At 38.5% G+C, this 20,933-nt stretch overlaps 1 protein-coding gene and 1 pseudogene across 1 annotated transcript in view; one reads left to right on the top strand and one right to left on the bottom strand.

The window, feature by feature from the left end:
• Positions 1-421: 421 nt before the first annotated feature.
• LOC102018140 lies at positions 422-5,660 on the bottom strand (annotated as a pseudogene).
• A 6,305-nt stretch (positions 5,661-11,965) lies between these two features.
• Positions 11,966-20,933, top strand: part of LOC102015256 (chromosome unknown open reading frame, human C16orf87) — a gene marked incomplete in the record, with an annotated part of 32,696 nt that continues 23,728 nt past the window's right edge. Inside the window, 3 exon segments of the mRNA XM_013518584.1 lie at positions 11,966-12,014; positions 20,171-20,298; positions 20,626-20,933. Of these exon segments, the coding sequence (XP_013374038.1) occupies positions 11,966-12,014; positions 20,171-20,298; positions 20,626-20,933 (485 nt within the window).

Below are 20,933 nucleotides of genomic sequence, written 5' to 3'. Positions count from 1 at the left end.
TGGCACTCAGCCACTTACTGCCATGTCAAACGACTGGGGACTGCCTGATCTAGTGTCCCGAGGCAGCTCAGGGTGTGTGCCGGACCCAGGTACAGGCTACACTGGTGGCGTGATCACGGACTGCCTGGTCCTGTGTCCCCAGGCAGCTCAGTGCATGTGCAGAGCTCAGGCATAAACTGTGATGCCAGCAATTTGTGGACCCCAACTTATTAATTGAATGTCAGATTTTCATTACTTCTGATTTAACTAGAAAAGTCTAGTGGTTTTGAATGAGGTCCATGATATTCTTGATAAGCTTAATTTTAAGCAAAGAGTTAATATCTGCAAACTTGATTTGAACAAAGAGTATAAAATGAAGAAAATGACAAGATTACTTATGTATAGTATATGTTACCTTTTTTAAAAGAAATGGACATGGTGGTTCGAAGGAGCCACATGTTATATTTAATAAAACGCAGACCTGGGTATATCTGGGGTCCAGTTATGCTTTAGAAATAAGTTATTCTTAAATTATTATTTCTTTTCGGTCCTGGGAAGAAACCTCCCTGCAATGCTAGCAGGGAGCCAAGCCAGAGGACCTGGATCCCAGACAGCTCATCAAAGCTCCCTGAGTCCAAGGCACCTTCTCACAATGGCATCAGGGGGCAGAGCCAGAAGTCCCTGGCTCTCAGACAGCTCACTGAGGCTTCCCAAGTCCAAGGCACCTTCCCATGATGGAAGCAAGGGGTGGAACCAGGGTCCTGGTCTCCCAGACAGCTCACTGAGGCTTCCTGGCCCTAGAAACCTCCCTGGGATGGCCATAAGTGCAGAGTTAGAGAACCCAGGCTCACAGATAGCTCCCTGAGGCTTCCCAAGTCCAACACTCCTTCCTGTAATGGTGGCAGTGAGTGGAGCCCTTTAATTTTAAAGAGAGTAAAAAATAATAAAAAACATTAGAAATGATACAGAACTTTAAAACACAAGATGACATGAACCACAACAGTGGTTGTTATATTGTATATTGTTGTCTTCAAAGTAGTTGTTCAGATTGCCAGATGTAAGTATGCAAAATTGGTCAAAAAATTTTAAAAATAAATAAAAATTAAGCATTAACTGTTCCTTTCAATAAATGAATTGCAATGCTTATTCTTGCTGATGGTATTTTTTTAAAAAGTTCATTTCTGGTAAATAATTCTGTTTTTTTATCTTTTTGAGACAGGGTCTCGCTATGCAGTTCAGACTGTCCTTGAGCTCACTTTGTATCCCAGGCTGATCTCAAACTTGCAATAATCCTCCTGCCTCAGCCTCCCAAATGTTGGGATTACCACCACACCCAGCTTCTGGTAAATAATTCTTGATTCAAGGCTCATCATTATTTGGGGGCAATATCTCTTCAGTTTTTCTTGTGGGATTTAAATGTTAAAATATAAAATATCTGAGTAAGATCAGTGTAGTATATAATTATCTATATCCTGTTTGTGGGGGGCTGAGGATATAGCAGTGGACTGTTGTACCTGGTTAGCCTGTGCAAGGGCCTAGGTTCAATCCCCAGGACCTAAAGTGAAAGGAAAACAAAAGAAAAAACAGTGAAAAACTTCATTTTTAGCCAATAGAGTCATAGAGATCATATCCCCTCCAACCCTACTTGAAATCAGCATAAAGCAGACAAAATATTTCAATGATTTTCAGGACACTGGACATCAAGCATAAAGGATAGTGGCCCTGAGAACTGGGTAATCAAGTGAGTGCTGTGACTGCCTGGTTTATGGCCTTAAGAGATTTCTGGCCATGGCATGTGCTCAGGAAACTCAGGAGAAACACAAAGGACTCTAAATTGAGGACAAGAACTTAAGCATCCAGAGAGACCAAGGAAACAGAATACTGAAACAGTCTGTGTTTGGCCCAATTAGAAATTCAAAATTTGATTTAAAATTTTCTCAACAAAAAGATAAAAAGGCATAATATCAATTCTGAATTAAATTTTAACATCTGCTGAAATGCAACAACTGGCAAAACTTCAGGACCTTCCTTAATTGATAATAGGGCTCAAATTATATTTATATCTAAGCATATGAGTAAATTTAAACAAGGTATTTCTGTACTTTTAGAGAAATTACAAAGTAGAGAACAGATAGTCTCACTGTAAATGTAGAGTCTCACTGTAACCATAGAGTCTATTGTCCTAAATATCCCATGGTGTAATACATTAAAATTAAGTATGTGGCACTTAAAATAGGCATGACCAAATGGGACCACACATGCAGACTTTCCCTGTTAAAGTGGTTAACATGGCCCTATTTAGAGATGGGACTATTTTATCCTGTTTCTCCATTTATAGCCACATTTTAATTACTTTTAAAATTTGGAAAGAATGAATGACTAATCCTGTCAATCCCATTTGTCAAAGCCTGCATACTAATAGTACTGAAATTGACTCCTTCCTATAAACAACCCATAAATATTCTACATAGACTTGCTAACATGCTTTAGACACTGCATATTTCAAGGATCTCTTGGCCACAGATGGACCTATCACCTTCAGGGGAACATAATACACTTTTACCTAGCTACCCGTGGGGTACTCAGTAGCCCTGCCATCACACACAGTCATTATAGGCGAGATCTTAGACTATCCAACTTCCTCTACAAGCACAGGTATGACATCATATTGATGTAATCTACCAAAGAGATTGGTTCATATCCTTTTCGTTGTGATGCTGGGGATTGAGGACAGGCCCTCAGGTGTGCCAGGCAAGTGCTCTACCACTGAGCTACATTTCAGCCCCAAAGAGATTGAATGACATACTCCTTCAAGATATATAAATACTTACAAAGGATCTCACCAAAAGGGTATGGGTCATTGCCTTATATATAGTACAAGACCCTGCTGTCCTGGTAAAGTTTCTGAAAAATTATTTGGTTAGCTAAAGGCAACTCTATCCCCAATACTTTTTTTTTTTTTTTCTCGTATTGGAAGTTGCTGAGAATTTTTTTTTTAATCCCTGATACTATTAGAAACAGGTACTGGGCTTACTCTCTCTAGACCTCATAAAGTACCATATGAACTTGCTTACACTGCACATCAGGGGATGAACTGTGATAAACTTCTTAACTCTTTATTTCTTTTTGTGGTGCTGGAGATTAAACCCAGGGTCCCTACATGTGCTATGCAAGTGCTCTACTACTGAGTCACATCTGCAAGCATTGTCTGTTTTTGATGTTTGATTGCTGACAGATTTGAGACCTGAACACTTCTGCCCCTCATCTGATCAAGTTGGCAATGCAATCCTGATGCTTTCTTTCAGCACTGAAAGTAACTAGGAACCACACAATTTCAGACCCACCCCCTAACCACATAGAACCTGAGGCACTCTCCTTGCTTTGTTCTGTCAAATGACTTTCAAGTCATTTTTGAACCTGCTTACAGCCTACCTTATGCTTCCCCAGATAGGCTTATTGTGAAAGCTTTTTCATGTGCTCTTGGTACAAGGGTGGTGCCATGTGTGTCAATATATAGAACCAAATTTGGGATCCATCGATCTATTCATTCTAAGTGTAGTGTCAGACATTCAACTTTTATTGTTTTCCTTTTATTCTTATCTTTTGCCTACCCATATAAACTTTACAATCAGTTTGTCTCTATCTACAGAATAACTAGGTTGGATTTTGATGAGATTTGTATGGAATCTGTGAATCAAGTTGGGGAGAACTGACATTTTGACAATTTTGAGTCTCCCTATCTACGTGGAATCTCTCTTCATTTATGTAGTTCTTGTTTGATTACTTTCATTAGAGTTTTATAGTTTTCCTCATGTAGATCTTGTACCTATTATGTTGTACTTATAATTGAATGTTTTATTTTGGGGAGTTGTTAAGGTAACTCGTATTGTCACTTTAATTTCAAATTTAACTTTTTCATTGCTGGTATATAAGGAAGGGATTGACTTTTGTGTTAATCTTGTGTCCTTTAACTTTGCTGTAATGCACTACAAGATGGTTTTATCTTTCCCTTCTCAAATTGTAGTTTTTCTTTTCTTACTGAGTTAGGACTCCTCACACAATATGCAAAGCAGTGGTAAGAGGGTATATCTCTGCTTGTTCCTGATCTTATTGGGAAAATCTGCAGTTTGTTTGTTTTTTTTTTTTACTACCAAATCGACATTACCTATAGTTTGGGTTTTTTGTTGTTTTGTTGTTTTTTTTTTTTTTTTTTGCTTCACTATTTATAAATTTATTGAATAAAACAAAATCTGTATCAGACATACTCAATTTGGGCTGGTTCAAATATGACTAAGGTCCATTTGCAGCAGAGAAGAACTCAGGTGAAGAAGACACAATGTTGCTGGTATGGGACAGAAAAAACCATTTTCCAATAACTAAAAGCAGGCATCACATAGCCAGTGAGTCAATTAGCCTACGAGGAGACTCACCATTTAATGTGCAGGGAAGCACAGAACACTCCGAGAGGAGAGGGTCCTGCCACTCAGGCAGCGGTGCAGTAGAGGATGGCTGGAGAAGAGCCGTTCTGCAGAGTTAGTGCAGAGCTGCTGGATCACTTGGTGAACACGGTGACCACATTGTAGCCCTCGGATGGTGCGACCCGTGCCCAGGTATGCTCTTCACAGTAATCTGATCCCCTACAAAGAAATGGCCCTTCTGTTTCAGGCTGGTACCACAACTGGTGCACACATAACACTCAGGGTGGTGGTGACAGTCCCACAGCTTCACAAACACGCCAACAATGCCAGTGCCACATTTCTCACACATGGGCAAGTTCTGAGCATTTCCAACAGATGCAGCCATTTTGGTGACTAGAGCTTTAACACTTCTGAATCCTGAGGGCTTGTTGGGATATCCTTTTTCCTCTGACTCTAGGATTTCCTGCAAAACTAGGAATGATGTGGACTGTTTTTTTTTTGGGGGGGGGGCTTATTTAACTCCTGTTTCTCCTAAAGCATCTTGTAAACTTCAGATTTTTGTCAATGAGGAGGCTACCAGAATGCTGGGGATGGGGCTGGGGATTTAGCTCAGTGGCACAGCACCTACCCCACAAGCGCAAGGTCGTGAGTTTGATCCCTGATACCGGGGGAAAAAAAAACAAAAAAAACCCAAAAACCCAGAATGCTGGGAATGACCTAAGGTTCTGCCATTCACCTCTTCCCCACTGGCTGCAAAGACTCTATAGCACTGTTGAAGTTAAAGATATTTTCAGTAGGGTAGAGGCCAGCTGGATTGCTGTACTGGTTCTTGATGACCTGGGGGGAGGGCAGTGCTGGAGGCAGGTGAGGCAGTAGAGGGCATGGCCCTTCAGTTATGGGCACTTCCTATGTGTAGGCTCATCTGGGGTTCAGAGGCTAATTTCATCTTGTATGGATGTGTTTCACTTCTGCAGTCACTAGAGGGGATCAAATTTTATGTTCAGATCTGATTACTGTGAAAATCATGTTGTCTGTACAGCCCTTGATTTTGTTCTGAGTTTCCAAGTGCATCATATTGTTGGTATTTTCCCCATCAATGGCTGTGACTGCATCTCTAATACATAAATTAGCTGTGGCAGCTTTGCTTCCAGGAGTGACCTGAGGAATGGTGAGAGGCAGCTCAAAGTCTTTGCTACCCAAGACGCAGAAGCCCCATGGTCCCATGCCTTGAAGGATGATCCTCTGGATGCCATGGTGCAGCATAGATGGCGAGCTCCAGGGACAGACAGAGGCTGGCTGTAGGTACATATGTGTTAATAATTATTACGCTTTTTTGGAGATAGACTCTTTTATCATAACTTAATGCCTGTCTTTATTCTTGATAACTTTGCTTGCTTTGAAATCTGCCCTGTCTTAAATTAATAGAACTATTCCTACTTTCTTTTGTTTGGTGTTAGCGTGGTATATCTCTCTTCATCCATTTATTTTAAATTTATATTCTTTATATTAAGTGATTTTCTTGTAGACAACATATATAAGTGGGTTAGGTTTTTTGATGTGCTCTTAGAAGCCTCTTTTAATTGGTGTATTGAGGCCACTGACTTTGAAAGTGATTATTGGTATATTCGTTACCATTTATGTTTGTTGCTCTTGTTTTTCCTATTTTTACCTGTCACACTTTTCTGCCTTATGTGTTTTCATTTATTTTTTGATAATGGAGATTGAATCCAAGGCTTGTACAATAAGCTACACCCCTAGACCTTTAATTTTTAATTTTTTTTAAATTTTGAGACAGGGTCTTGCTAAGTCTCTAAATTGTTCAAATTGGGCTTGAATTTGTGATCTTCTTGCCTCATCTTTTTTCTTCTCACTTCTCCTTCTGGCATTCCCCTTATACATATGTATTCCTTTTATAGTTGTTTTTTAACCCCCTGCCACCTTTTTTCTGTTGTGTTCTCAGTTTTGGAGATTTCTTTTGAAATGCCTTGAAGCTCACAGATTCTTTTTGGGCCATGTCCACTTTACTAGTAAGCCCATCAAAGCCATTTTTCATTTTTTACAGTATTTTTGATTTCTAGTATTTGTTTGGTTCCTTCATAGAATTTCCATCTCTGCTAACATTGCCCAGTTGTTGCATGCAGTGTACTTTACCTGTTAGAGCTCTTAGCATATTAATCAGAGTTGTTTTAATTCCTACTTTGATACATCATTGCTATGTGTCAGTCTAGTTTTGATTCGTTCTGTCTTTTCAAACTGTATATTTTTGCCTTTTAGTATACCCTAATTTTTTTATAGCCACCTATGAAATACTGAGTAAATGAAATTGCTATAAATAGGCATTTAAAAATATGGTGGTAAGATGTGGGAGAGGGGAGATGTTCTGTAGAACTATATGATAAGGTCTGAGTCTTTCTGAGAGCTTTTGCTTCTAGAATGTGGACTTCATTGGTGTAATTCAGTTTCTGCTTCCCCTCAACTGTGGTAGGATAACTTGAGTGGGCTGTTGTTGGGTATTTCCCTGCCATCAGATCAGTTAGACTATGATAAAATGCCAGCAGCATGTTAAGCTCCAGTTAAATGTTTCTCCTAAGTACAGATTTTTTTTTTCTTTTTTCAAAGCTTGGCATTGAACCCAGGCTTTTTGCAAGTTAGGCAAATGCTGTACCATTGAACTATATGTCAAGCTAATACAGACCTTAAAGAATGGAATACTCTAGCCTGTTTCAAAATGTTTCTTTTTCTTTTCTCTCTGCCAGAAACACTCAAACTAATTTATAACAAAAGGCTGGTTAATACTTGCCAGAGGATGGAGGAAGCGGAGTAGGGAGGGCAGGCAAGAGGGGGATTACCAAGGGGTAGGAGGAAATTCTGGGGAATGATGGTTATGTTCACTATCTTAATTGTGGTGTTGGTTTCACAGATATATGTATATATGTCAAAACTAAACAAATTGCATAATTAATTGATTTTTTTGAGAGAAAAGCTCTCACTATGTACCCTAGAGTGACCTCTAACTAGTGGTTCTTGTGCCTCGGCTTTCTTAGTGCTGGGATTACAGGCACTCAGCCTGCTATACTGAGTATTTTAAATATATAAATATACACATACATACATATATATACACGTATACATGTATATATGTATATTATTGTATGTTCAGTACAAAGCAGTTAATATAAAAATTTTTCCATTTCTAAAAATATGTGAAAGCTATAGACTTCTTCAGGTAGCAAGGAACCTAGAAAAGAAATAAAGGTCTTCAGAGTTTATGGGGTTTTTCAAGGTCCTTCCTGGAGAAGAGAAGGACCCACCTCCTTTTTCTTTTTACTGGAGCTCACCTCTTTCATTACAGAACAGGCAATAGACTGTCTTTCTGGGGTTAGTGGAATAATTTCATAACTGTGTATCAAACTGAAAAGGACTAAAAGGAGAACTACATTTTGTAGTTTTGCTGTTCCTTTCCTCCACACTAGCTATTATAAGTGATCTTGTGCCTCCTTTTTCATGCTGAAACTGTTAGATCATTTTTATTTATTTCTGATTTACCATCAGTAATCAATTTGTGTTTTTCTTGTTCTTTCTCCTCTTTTGAAAGGTCTCTCAAATTCTTAGCCCATCTCTTCCTTTCTATTTTTAAATATATTACCCTGCTGTCATTACAGAACAGGCCAACAGACTGTCTTTCTGGGGTTAATGTAATAATTTCATAACTAATTCCCTTCTTCTAGTCTAGCCTATGTTATATCAGTTCTTAGACTGATAGTTTAGTTAGCATTATTAAGGATTTACTATGTATTGAACTGAAAAGGACTAAGAATAGGAAACATATATCTCATGGGAAACGTTACAAAGAATCAACAAGGCAGATCTCATCTTATTAAAAATGGCACTGTTCTATAGGTTTGACTGGAAGGCTGGTGTTGATTCCTCAGAGAATGTCTGAGGACCATGATAAAGTCTATACATTATTTGAGCAGGGAAACACTGAAGGCATGCGTTTTCATTAAGATCAGAAACAAGCCAAGCATCCCAGCTGTCTCTACTACTATGTCAGCATTTGGCTAGAGGTAAATTAACTAATGATTTAGGTCAGATAAATCAATCAGAGGTGTTAGGTTTGCATAATGAAGAAGTAAAACTATGTGTGTATGAAGTTAATGGTGTACCTGGATCCCAGACAATTGATAGTAAAACTAACTCAAACAGGCAAGGATCTTAGGGGAGTAGGAGTATAGCTCAGTGGTAGAGGGTATGCTTAGTGTGTATCAGGCCCCTGGGCTCAGTCCCCAGCATGAGAAAGGAGGGAAAGAAGGAGAAGAAAAGAGAGGAGCTGGGAGGAGAAAGGAAAAGAGGGGAAGGGAAGGGGGAGGAGAGGAAGGCAGAGGAGCAGATGAGAGGAAAGGACTAGGATTGGAAGAAAGAGCTCATTGAACTGTCAGATCTACCACATTCATGCCAGGCTGTAATTTGTGTGTCTCAGAAGAGTGCTGGAACTGGTCCACACATGACTATCCATTGGGAAGCATGCACCAGTCCTATGGGTGGTACAAGCAGCTCAGGGGGACAGTCATGCATGTACTAGCAGTGATTTGAGCTAGTGGGAACATGTTAAACTGAACACAGAAGATCAATTTTCATATATAGAAACCATAAATACAGAACATCGTTTTACAGAGAACCCTATTTATAACAGCAACAGAGAAGCTGAAATACACAGGAATAATTTACTAAGAAATGTTTAAAACCTATAGCAGAAAAACTGAAAGCATTCTTGAAAGACACTAAAGCAGCTTAAACAAATGGAAAAACATCCTTTTTTATTGAACAAATTGATTCAATATCCTAAAAGGTATCATTCCTGTTAAGTTAATATGTGAAATCAGGACAGTCCTAATAAAAATGTCAGCAAGTTATTCGATGGAATTAGAAAAAGTGATTCTAAAGTGACTGTGGAAAAGCAGTCTTGCAAAAATAGCTAGGAAGACAGTCAGTTGACCTTCAATAGTGGTGCCAGGAATAGTATTTACAGTGGATGGCATGCTGGGTACCTACATGTGACAAAAATGAATTGGGCTTCTACCTAATAAAACACAGGAGAGTGTACTAAAAATAGATCACAAAAACAGATCTCAGACCTAAAAGTAGGATCTGATAATACAGCAGTGTTTCTAGAGAAAATCGAGCATTAAATCTTCGTGACCATGGGTTAGATAGTGGTTTCTCAAATATAATACCAAACGCATAAGCCATAAAAGAAACAAAGATAAGTAGGACTGCATCAAAATTGAATATGTTATACTGCAAATGATACTATCTTTGAAAGTGAAAAGATATCCCACAGGATGGAAAAAATGTTTGCAAACTATATATCTGATAAGAGACATACGTAGAATTTATAAAGAACTCTCAACTCTTAATAATAAAAAGATAAATAACCCAAATGAAACATGGGCAAAGGATTCGAATAGACATTTGTCCAAAGAAGGTATTGAAATGTATAAACTGGACTCAGTGGTGAATACCTGTGATCCCTGATATTTGGTAGGCTGAGGCTGGAGGATTGTTAAGTTCAAGATCAGCCAAGGCAACATAGCAAGAACACCATCTCAAACAAGCAAACAAGGAAAGAAATCCACATGAGATGTTCAGCATTCTTAGTCATTAGGAAATATAAATCAAAACAAGGAGATATTACCCTACCAGGATAGCAGTTAAAAAAGAAAGATAAAATACAAGGTGTTGGTGAGGATGTTAGAAGAATTTGGGATCCTTATATACATAGTGGGAATGTAAAATGGTGCAGGCATTTTGAAAGTCTGGCATTTCTTCAGAAAGTTATGCATCATCTCCATAGTTTGTTTTTTGATGGTGCTTTAGAAGAGTACTGACGAGTTATTTTATGAAATATATGTGATCTGGCTGGTGTTTTCTGACAAGAGAACAGAGGTTATGCATTTTTGACCTTTTCTTTTTGTGGTTATATAAACAATATTTCTCCTTTTAATTATTTATAACTGTGTAATTCTATGGCATTAATTATGTTTTCAATGCTTGGTACCCATCACCACTATCTGTACTGAAAGCTTTTGCAGCACCCCTGATGGAAACCCTGTTCTCAGAGAAGGCTCCTGCCTCTCTAGATTTGTTGACTCTATGGACTTCTAAGGATCAAATTTCCTTCCTTGCCTTTCCTTCCTTCTTTCCTTCCTTCCTTCCTTCCTTCCTTCCTTCCTTCCTTCCTTCCTTCCTTCCTTCCTACCTTCCTTCCTTCCTTCTTTTCTTCTTCCCTCCCTCCCTCCCTTCTTCCCTCTTTCTTCTTTCTTTCTTTCTTTAATGGTTGAATAATATTCCATTGTATGAATACCATATTTTATCTGTTCATCCAGTAATGTACATTTGGTTTGTTTCCACCTTTTGACTATTGTGACTAATGTTGTTGCTATGAATATCAGTACTGAAGTATCTGCTTAAGTCCTTGTTTTCAACCATTTTGACTATAGAGGCAGGAGTGACATTGCTGGGTAATATAGTAGTTCTATATTCAGCTGTTTGAGGGACCATCAGACTGTTTTCCACAGTGTCTGTACCACTTTACATCCTGGAAGTAATGTGTGAGGATTCCAGTTTTTCAATATTTTGGCTAATATTTGTTATTTTCCATTTTTAAAATTATGGTCATAGTGTTGTAAAGTGATACCTTGTTGACTTTTTTTTTGTACCAGGGATTAAACCCAGGGCTTTTGTGCAGAGCTATATCTCTAGCCCCTTGTATTTATTATTTTGAGGTCTATTTTTCTGAGCTATATTTTTTATTTGGGGGGGTCTCAATAAGTCACTAAGTTGCCCAGGCTGGGCTCAAATTTAGTAGCCTCTGCCTCAGCCTTCCAAAGTGCTGGGATTACATCGTCATGTGTCATCATGCCTCGTATGCATCATCATGCCTGGCTTTTTTGAGACAAGGTCTTACTATATGGCCAAGACTGGCCTTGAGGTTGAACTCCTCCTGCTTCAGCCTTTCAGAGTGCTAGGGTTACTGGCATGTGCCACCATACCTGGCTTTTCTGAGATAGGGTCTTACTATATTGCTCAAATAGGCCTTGAGTTTGAAATCCTCCTGCCTCAGCCTCTGGAGTAGCTGGTATTACAAACGTGCCACCATGCCCAACTTTTCTTACTGGATTTTGATTTACATTTCCCAAATCTTTTCATATACAGGATTGTGTCTAATTACAAAACAATGGAAACAACCTGAATGCCTATACATAAGGAAGTGATTGATTTACTATGGGTTATCCATGCAATGGACTAAAAAGTGTGAGGATGATTTCTGTCAACTGATAGGGAGTTTTTCATAAAAACACTATTGAGTGAAAAAAGTAAATGTTAAGAGTATCTATAGAAAGATACATCTTTTGCATCAGAAAGAAAGATAGAAAACAATACCTACAAGTTATAAGAATTCACATGCATTCATGCAATTTTGAAAAATCAGTACAAGGAGGGTAAACCAGAAGGACAAGTGATGATCATGTGTGCGTTTGCTTGGAAAAGGATGAAGGGAGGGAGGGATGGAAGATGTGCAGCAGGCACGAGGGCGTGATACTGGAGGTGACAGAGGTGGGGGAGGGAGATTTCTTTGGAGACACCATGTTGATGGACACCACAGTTTTAAAGAAAAAAAAAGAGTGGTACATAAATACTGACACCTAGTCAGTAAATACATTTTTTACAGAGGTATGGATTAGTAATTCTGAAACTACTTTATATGTATACTGAAATTGCACAAATAGGCAAATATGTTTTAGATAATAAGAACTGGGTTTTTCACAAATAATGAAAGGGGAAGCTAAATAATCTCTGTTGGTTGGGATCTGAGGGAATCATGTTATGTGTGGGTTAATCTGTATACAATTATTTTGTAGCTTTGTCTCTTGAGAGGTTGTAGAAGCAGTAATTTTTCAGGAATGATGAAGAAACTGAGCATCTAGACTTTTATTCCTAAACTCAGTTCTCCAATGAAAGGGGGCAGAAGCCTTGGAGAATTATTTTAGGAATGGGACGTGGAAGATACTAGAGAACATTTTTGATGTGACAGAAAACAATGAAATGCTTAAAACAAGAGTGTACGTGTGTGTGGGGTATTGTTTAAAGAGAAATGGGAGCCCACCTGGAGAATCTCCTAATGGCCAAAGTTAACAGTTTGAACAAAACAAATAATGATACTGGATTTTAATCCATGGACTAAAGTAAATATTCATGAGTGCATACTTACATAAATAGAGGAGAAAGGACATCTCTTCTTTATAGTAGAATTCCATTTAGTAAATGTGCAAGAAATGCAGTAAATAGAGTACCAGTGTTAACTGAATGCATTAATAATGCCTGTAGATAAGACTCACTGATGGGGGAGGGAGATTTCTTTGGAGACACTGATGGATGCTGAAATTAGTGTGTCAAAGTTGAGGAAAAACAAAATTTGCATAGTCTCCAAGAATCTTGTCAAGATCTTCATTAATCACAAAAGGAAAGATAGTAACTTTTAAAGCAACAAAACCTGACGAAAATTAACTGAGTTCCTGGCATCATAATAAGAAGACATACTGACATGAACCCCATGATGTGATTCACTGAAAGTTTATATCATTTCTATGTAGTCTTGCCAAAATTGCATAACTTCTATCCACTTGTCAGAAAACACCAGCCAGATCATATATATTTGACAAAATAACTGATCAGTACTCTTCAAAAACACCAGCATCAGAAGGCAAACTGTAAAGGTGGTGCATGCCTGTAGTCCCAGCATTTGGGAGCCTGAGGCAGGAGGATCGCTGTGAGTTTGAGGCCATCCCGGGCTACAAAGTGAGTTCAAGGCCAGCCTGAACTGCGTAACAAAACCCTGTCTCAAACAAGACCAAAAAACCCTATATCAGCCAATAAATTGAAAATGCAGTTAAAAACCTACCAATAAAGCAAAGCCCAGGCCCTGATGGATTCAGTGTTGAGTTCTACAAGAAATTTAGAGAAAAACTAATGCTGAAACTCTTTAAGGAAATTGAAAGGGAAGCAATACTTCCAAAATCATTCCTGGAAGCAAGTATTACCTGATTCTAAAACCAAAGAAGAACCCAGCCAAAAAAGAAAATTATAGGTCAGTCTCCCTAATGAACATAGATGCAAAAATACTCAATGAGATACTAGCAAACAGAATGCAGCAAATCATCAAGAAGATTATATACCATGACCAAGTAGGATTCATCCCAGGGATGCAGGGATGGTTCAAAATGCACAAACCAATAAATATAATACACCTTATCAACAGAGCCAAAGACAAAAATCACATGATCATCTCAATAGGTGGAGAAAAAGCTTTGGAAAACCTCCAAAACCATTCATGATAAAAACCTTACAGAAAATCAGAATAGATGGACTTTACCTCAACTTGATAAATACCATCTGTGACAAACCAACAGCCAATATCATACTAAATGGAAAAAAACTAAAAGCTTTCAGTCTAAAAATCAGGAACAAGACAAGGATGTCCACTATCACCACTTCTATTCAATATAATTCTGGAAACATTAGCCAGAGCAGACAAGAGAAAGAAATAAAAGGAATAAGGATAGGAAAGGAAGAAGTGAAATTATTATTATTTGCAGGTGACATGATACTCTACAAAGAAGACCCCAAAAGCTCCACCAAAAGACTTATGGATTTAATAACCAAACTCAGTAGCATAGCTGGATACAAAGTCAACACTGAGAAATCAATAGCATTCCTGTACACAGGCAGCAAACAAAAAGAGAAATTAGTGAAACCATACCTTTCACAATAGCATCCCCTCCAAAAAAATGAAATACTTAGAAATCAAGCTAACAAAGGAAGTAAAAAAAATCTATACATTGAAAATTACAGTACTCTGAAAAAGGAAATCTAAGAAGATATCAGCAAATGAAAAGATATCACCTGCTCATGGGTAGGAAGAACCAACATAGTGAAAATGGCCCTGTTCCCAAAACTATTATACAGATTTAATGCAATCCCAATCAAAATATCATTAGAATATCTCACAGAACTAGAGAAAACATTTCTAAAATTCTAAACCTAGAGTAGCAAAAGCAATCCTGGGCAACAATGGTAAAGCATGAGGCATCACAATCCTTGACTTGAAATTATACTACAATGCTCTCAAGATAAAATCAGCATGGTATTGGCAATAAAGCAGGTCTGAAGATCAATGGAACAAAATAGAAGATCCAGATGCAACTCCAAACATACTTAGTTATCTTATCTTTCACAAAGAAACCAAATACATTCACTGGAAAAGGTTGGCTTTTTAATAAATGGTGCTGGAAAAACTGGCTTTCCACATGTCGAAGACTAATAATAGATCCATGCCTATCACTATACACTATAAATTAAAGTCAAAATAGATCAAAGATCTAAATATTAAAACAGAAATGAATCTACTGGAAGAGAAAGTAGGTAGAAATCTTGAAGACAGGTGTAGGCAGAGACTTTATGAACAAAAACCAAACTTCATGGGAACCAATTCAAAGAATCAACAGTTGTGATCTCATCTCATTAAAAAGCTTTTGCATAACAAAAAAATCAACAGAATGAAAAGATAACCCACAGAGTGGGAAAAATTTATGTCAGTTGTCCCTCAGACAAGAGACATATCTAAAACATATAAAGAATTGAAAAAAACAGACCCCCCAAATTCAAAGACCCAATCCAAAAATGGGTGTCTGAAATGAATACACATGTCTCAGATGAAGAAATACAAACAGCAAATAAATACATGAAAAAAATTTGACATCATTGGTCATTCAAAAGTTGCAAATTAAAATAACAGTGAGATTCCATCTCACTCCTGAAAGAATGGCTGCCATCAAGAAAGTAAACAATAAAAAAACAAAAACAAAAACAAAGCAAAAATAAAGAAAGTAACAAGTGCTAGTGGGGATGTGGGGAAAAAGGAACCCTCCTCCACTGTTAGTGGGAGTGTGGACTGGTGAGACCACTGTGGAAATCCGTGTGGAGATTCCTCAAAAAACTAGGATTAGAGGCCCCATTTGATCCAGCTATTCTCCTACTGGGCATGTTCCCAGAAGAATTAAAAACATCTTACCACAGCGATTTATGTGCACCCATGTTTATAGCAGCACAATTTGTCATAGCTAAATCTTCGAAACAACCCAAATGCCCATCAACCGAGGAATGGGTAAAAAGATGTGGTATTTGTACACAATGGAGTACTAATCAGCCATACAGCAGAATAAACTTGAGGCTTTTATAGGTAAATGATACAACTTGAGACCATACTCATAAGTGAAATAAATCAGACTCATATTTGTAAACAGAAAGTATAAGTAGGATTCAAAATGTACAATAGCTTTTGTGAATTGGGAACAAACTGTTCAAAGGAAAAGAGAAACTCATGGGGGAAAGGAGTAAGGAAGGAAGAGAAAATGGAAAAGTATATATATACACAAAATAGTTAAAATACTTATACAGCTACTTTCTCTTCGTTCATTGAAGAGAAAATTTTGTACTAATATTTTTTGACAGTATTTCTTGCCTATATCTTGTATTCGGAGTAACTACTATGAAGATTAAAATATGCAATGTATTAATTATTGTTACTCTCCTATTAGCCTGCTTTAAAACTGTTTTATATCTGTTTTTCTTCTTCTCTTTAAAATTAAAAAAAAAAAAACAACCTGTATACACTGGAGACATTATGGAGACATGACAACTAAATTCAATGTGACATTTAAATTTTTATTTTTTTACAAGTAAAAATTTTTTGCCTAATGAAATCTATTTCTAAGTTTTTCTTGGAACATTTTAAGCATATTTGTTTAAATATGTCACTGTTTCAGACTGTTCCAGTTCTTTTATGTAGTTCTGGTAAATGAATTCTATCCATGTGTCACCTCACTATGGTGGCTCTGAGGTCCCCCTCCTCCCTTTTGCATTTGGGAAATTTTCTGTCTCTTTGGGTTAACTTCTGAATCAAAACAAGTTTTGTTTTTTGGCTGTACTATAACAAATATGCTTGTTGGGAGTGGGGTAGGTTGCTTCTTGTATTAAATCCACTGTATCAATGAGAAATCTTGTTCTCCCATTTCTGTTCCATTTATGAACAATATCAAAGACCACAATAATACTCACTTCCCTAATTATTTTATAGTTACAATATCTTTTTTTTTTGTCTCTGGTAACAGTATATTATGGTTGAGGTCATATTTTCCCCCTTGCTTTGGTAACAGAAGATTATCAATTTACTGGAAAGTTTCAAAGATTATTAATTTATTGGAAAGTTTAATTTGGAATTTAAGTGAGGACAAAAAAGGAACAGAGACCCTTTCCTTCTTTCTACTTTATCATCTTAGATGCAAAAAAATTACTGTGGCAAAATATGTACTAATAAAGAACTGGAATCAAAGTTGCTGAAAAATAAAACTTCCCTCCTACCCCAAGATGTATCCCACCTCAAACACTGACAACCACTGACTAGATTTGAATTCTGCTGGGCTTGGGGAACACGTTTATTATGTTTGTGGTTTTAAGAAATATACTAGACAGGAGACTTTAGTACCATTTAGAATATATGACTGCTGGGGAAAATGTGAACTTGGGCAAATAATTCTTTCATACACCTAAAATATATTGTTTTTATTAATCCATAAAAAAATTAAGAATGAAACCTGAAGAAGTCAAAGAGGTGAAAGAAGATAAACTCTGAGTAAGTAAAGATTCGTAAAACAAAAAGATTATGAAATGTAGCAGTCATTCAGATCATATGAGAAGGGCAAGGGAAAAATCTAAAAGTGCTCTGTCAAAGAAGCATAAATAAGTATCAGCCCACTATGGGAGAATTTTTTTCCCATCTTTGCATTGATCGGTGTCTTAATCTGTTAGCATTGAAAAAAAGTGTTCGTAGCCACTGAGTTCTTGGATTAAAAGCACAACTCATATTTTATTTTGAAAGCTCCCCTTTTTGGTAGATGATTATAAAATTAGTGGAAATTATATTCCCATTGGAAAATCAAAAAGCTTAAAGGTAACATCCACCTGATATAAACTGATATCAGCTGAATCTAGTGATAAAAATATGTTTCCGCCACTGAAATTTCTATTTGCCCAGTTGAAACTTCACTGTGCCTGGTATCAGGCCTATTTTTGCTTGCACCATTTTGTATTCATAATGGTGTTAAAGTCTTCATTTGTCTTTGATGTTTGCTTTTAATGTTTACTTTCTCAACAAAAGTGAACTGAAAGATATGTGAATCACTTTTATATGAATTTAATTTAAACTCGGACATAGTGCAGCTAAGGCAAGTAGGATATCAACTCTGCCTTAGGAAAAGGCTCTGTGACTCAGAGGACTATTCCTTGGTGGTTTGAAAAATTTCATCCTGAGAATATGAGCCTAAAAAAGAGCCTTGAGGGAGACTCACCTCTGTTTCAAGAGAAGATAAGCTGAGAGCCATGGCAGAAGCTAACCTCAAAACAGCAAGTCTAGGCCTTGGTGCAGATATAGAAGTTTTGCTACAACAATTTCTCAGTACCTGGCTGCATTTGGAAAGGTAAAAACTGGACCAGTGACTAGGCACCTGTTGATGGATCACTACAGCATGAGACAGGTAAAATTTGAAAAAGCAGAGATACTTTGGAGAGGACCACCAGCTTTAAAGGATACTGTATATGGCAATTGGAAGTGATCTGATCACTGGCTTGGTGTTTGTGAAATTGCCAAATGTTTGTTAAAACAAGTGCAGTCAAAAAAGATGCCAGTAACTGCAAGACTATTGCGTTAGTGCATCTTTTAACCTAGGTAAAACTAATTAGCATCATATTGTCAAGAAGTTGAAATGCATAAAAGTTGAGTAGTCTGCACCGGTTAGCAGATATGAATCTTTTCTGTGACAGCATCCAACCACAGGCATCATAAACAACCATAGCAAAAATCACAGGGCTATGAAATTTTGTCCCATTCATTTTACTGGAATTTTTCTCAACATACTACTACCTTTTTTCATCATTTGGAACTCTTAAGAAACAAAACATTTTCTGGTTGAGAGGCAATAATTGCGTGATTTGAATAAATTTTAACAAAGCTGAATTTTATGAACATTGTATATGTCATTTAATATTGGGAGAAATTTATCTTTTGGGGATATTTATCATTTGGACAGCAGTTAATGCTAACTACATATTTTGGCCAAATAAAATTTTTTGGTGGACTCTGCCTTGCTCCTAAGAGAGTAAAGCTTCTGATTTAGCTCAGATGAAACAAGGGTGAGGCTCAGTGGTCACAGAGCACAAGAGGTTGGCCAGTGTAAAAGAACACGATGTTATATGATTAGTCTCTCAAGAGTAAATAGTAGCTGTTCTATGACTATCTATCTCTTCTCCTTAGGCCTCTGGTTATATTTTCAAGCAGGATGGTGGTCCAACCCAATGGAGGGGTTGGGCTGGACCAAATAAGAGCAGTGAAACACACTGAGACAGGAAAGGAGCACATTAGCACGCTGTGCTGTTCCAGGGATCTCCCTGCCATCTCCCACAAGGCATGCAAACTGTAGGTACAGAACAGGCCCTGTGGTTATTGTGTATACATGCATGCAGCTGTGCCTGCAATAGCTTTAAATTCATAACTCTTTAATTCAGGAGTTATATTGGCTAAGAAAAAGGGAAAATTTTATACATATCTAGACTTGCAAAGTATCACAATGTTCTTACTCCTTTTTTCCCAGAAGAAAGAAAAGCTTTTAAAAGGCTGCTTGGTAGAAAATTCGTTTTGAATGTCAAAATATGAAAGGAGTGGAGATGAGGGCAGTTACATCTTATTTCTCCCAGTCTCCCTTCAGCCTTAATTGCAAGAGATTAAAAAGTGGTATTGAATTGCCATTTTATCAAGTACTTAACTCCTATTATTAAAGCGCATGCCTACCCTAATTACATAGTGTGAGCCCAGGACACCTACAGCCACTTTAGTAGTACACATGAAAGATCTCGGGCACAGGTACGAACAGCATCAAAAGTCGGGGAAAAGTGGAGTCTTCCAGCACCTGCCTTCAGTGTGTGGGATTCCCCCTCCTCTCTCAGTTGGCGATGGAACCAGAGTCTTCTTTCATGTCCTTTCTGTTCTCTGAATACTTGCTACTCCCCCTTATCTCCTTAACTATCCACTAGACCAATTTCCTCAAGGAAGTCTTCTCTAATTCCTTTACCTCAGGTCACCTTCCTGACTCTTGCCCTACCAGGTGTTCCTCCTCTACCTCTTCACCCAGTCCTTTGCAATAGAAATTAGCCAGGAAACAGCCCTGTAAAAAACTCTCCTTCCCCAAGCAAAATGGCCCCCTCCAGTTTTACTAGTAGTATGACCTTACTGTTTTAATCCGGGTCCTTCTCTCCCCACTGCCTTAGGCCTGAGACCTGAGTCAGTTGCTGGACCAATCATTCTCAGCTTCAAGCCCAAACTTGTCACACTGCCAATTAAAAACCCTTATTGCCCCTTCATCCTCAGGGTGAAGCCCAGATTCTCTTCCAGGGCACCGAAGGCTTTCAGAAGTGGATCTGCCTCTGTCCCTCAGCCTCAGCTCCGCCCTGAGCTTGGTGTACCCACCACGTGGAGCTGCCGCTGTTGCCTTTGCTCAGATTGTCCTATTTGAGTGGGAAATCTGTCTCCTTCCTCTGCCCTCCATTTTCTTTACAAGTGCATCTGCACTTGTAAATGTTTTTGTGGTGTTTTTTGTCTATAGACAGTAGCCTTTTAAACATGTTTTGCTTTTCAGTTGACGCTTTTGGAGATGACTCAATGTGGATCTCACTCATTGGATTGCTCAAGCAACTGGTTGGACACATAGGCTGTTCTGGACACACTGTTCTGGTGAGCAATACGACAAAGGGCAGCGTTTGAGGGTCCAGGTGGAGAATATTCATTCAAATTCCTCAAGGTGAGATTGGTAGGTTAAATTCTAGGTTGATGAGTCAACCTATTTGCTTTTCCCGGTAACCACAGAGCCTCACTCTGTGCCAGTGTTAGGCTGTCTACACCACTAACCTGCCTGTTCTTTGAGGCAAGAACCTCAGTATTCATGTGTCAGGCTGAACTGGCCTTCAAAATATTTTATAGTCTGCCACGCCAAGTCCAGGGATTAGCAAATCGCAGACTCATTAAATGCGCACTGTAACTCCTCGCTAACTTTTGCCAAAGTGTATTAAAGGTCAGGACCTGCGCGAACACCTGGGCCGCCCTGCCTTTCCAGCCTCCCGTTTCTCCGCCCCTACGTTACGGAAGAAGGCGTGCCTGGGCCACGGCCCGCCCCACCTGCATATTCGTTGGTCGGGATCCACGTCCGTCACGCCCGGGTCCCGCCCAGACAGCGCTGCCCGCCGCCTCCGGCCGGGGGCAGGGGACAAGGCCGTTGCCAGGCCGCTGAAGGCCCGCTCCTCACGTGAGGCGCGGGCGCGCTCCCAGCCGCGGTTTGAGGACTGTCCCTCGCCGCCCCGCCCCCGGCACGC

This window comes from Chinchilla lanigera, unplaced genomic scaffold (genome assembly GCF_000276665.1).
Source record: "Chinchilla lanigera isolate Chin_1 unplaced genomic scaffold, ChiLan1.0 scaffold00047, whole genome shotgun sequence".
Lineage (NCBI taxonomy): Eukaryota > Metazoa > Chordata > Mammalia > Rodentia > Chinchillidae > Chinchilla > Chinchilla lanigera.
Note: the sequence above shows the minus strand (reverse complement) of the source record. Positions and strands in the feature narration are given on the sequence as shown.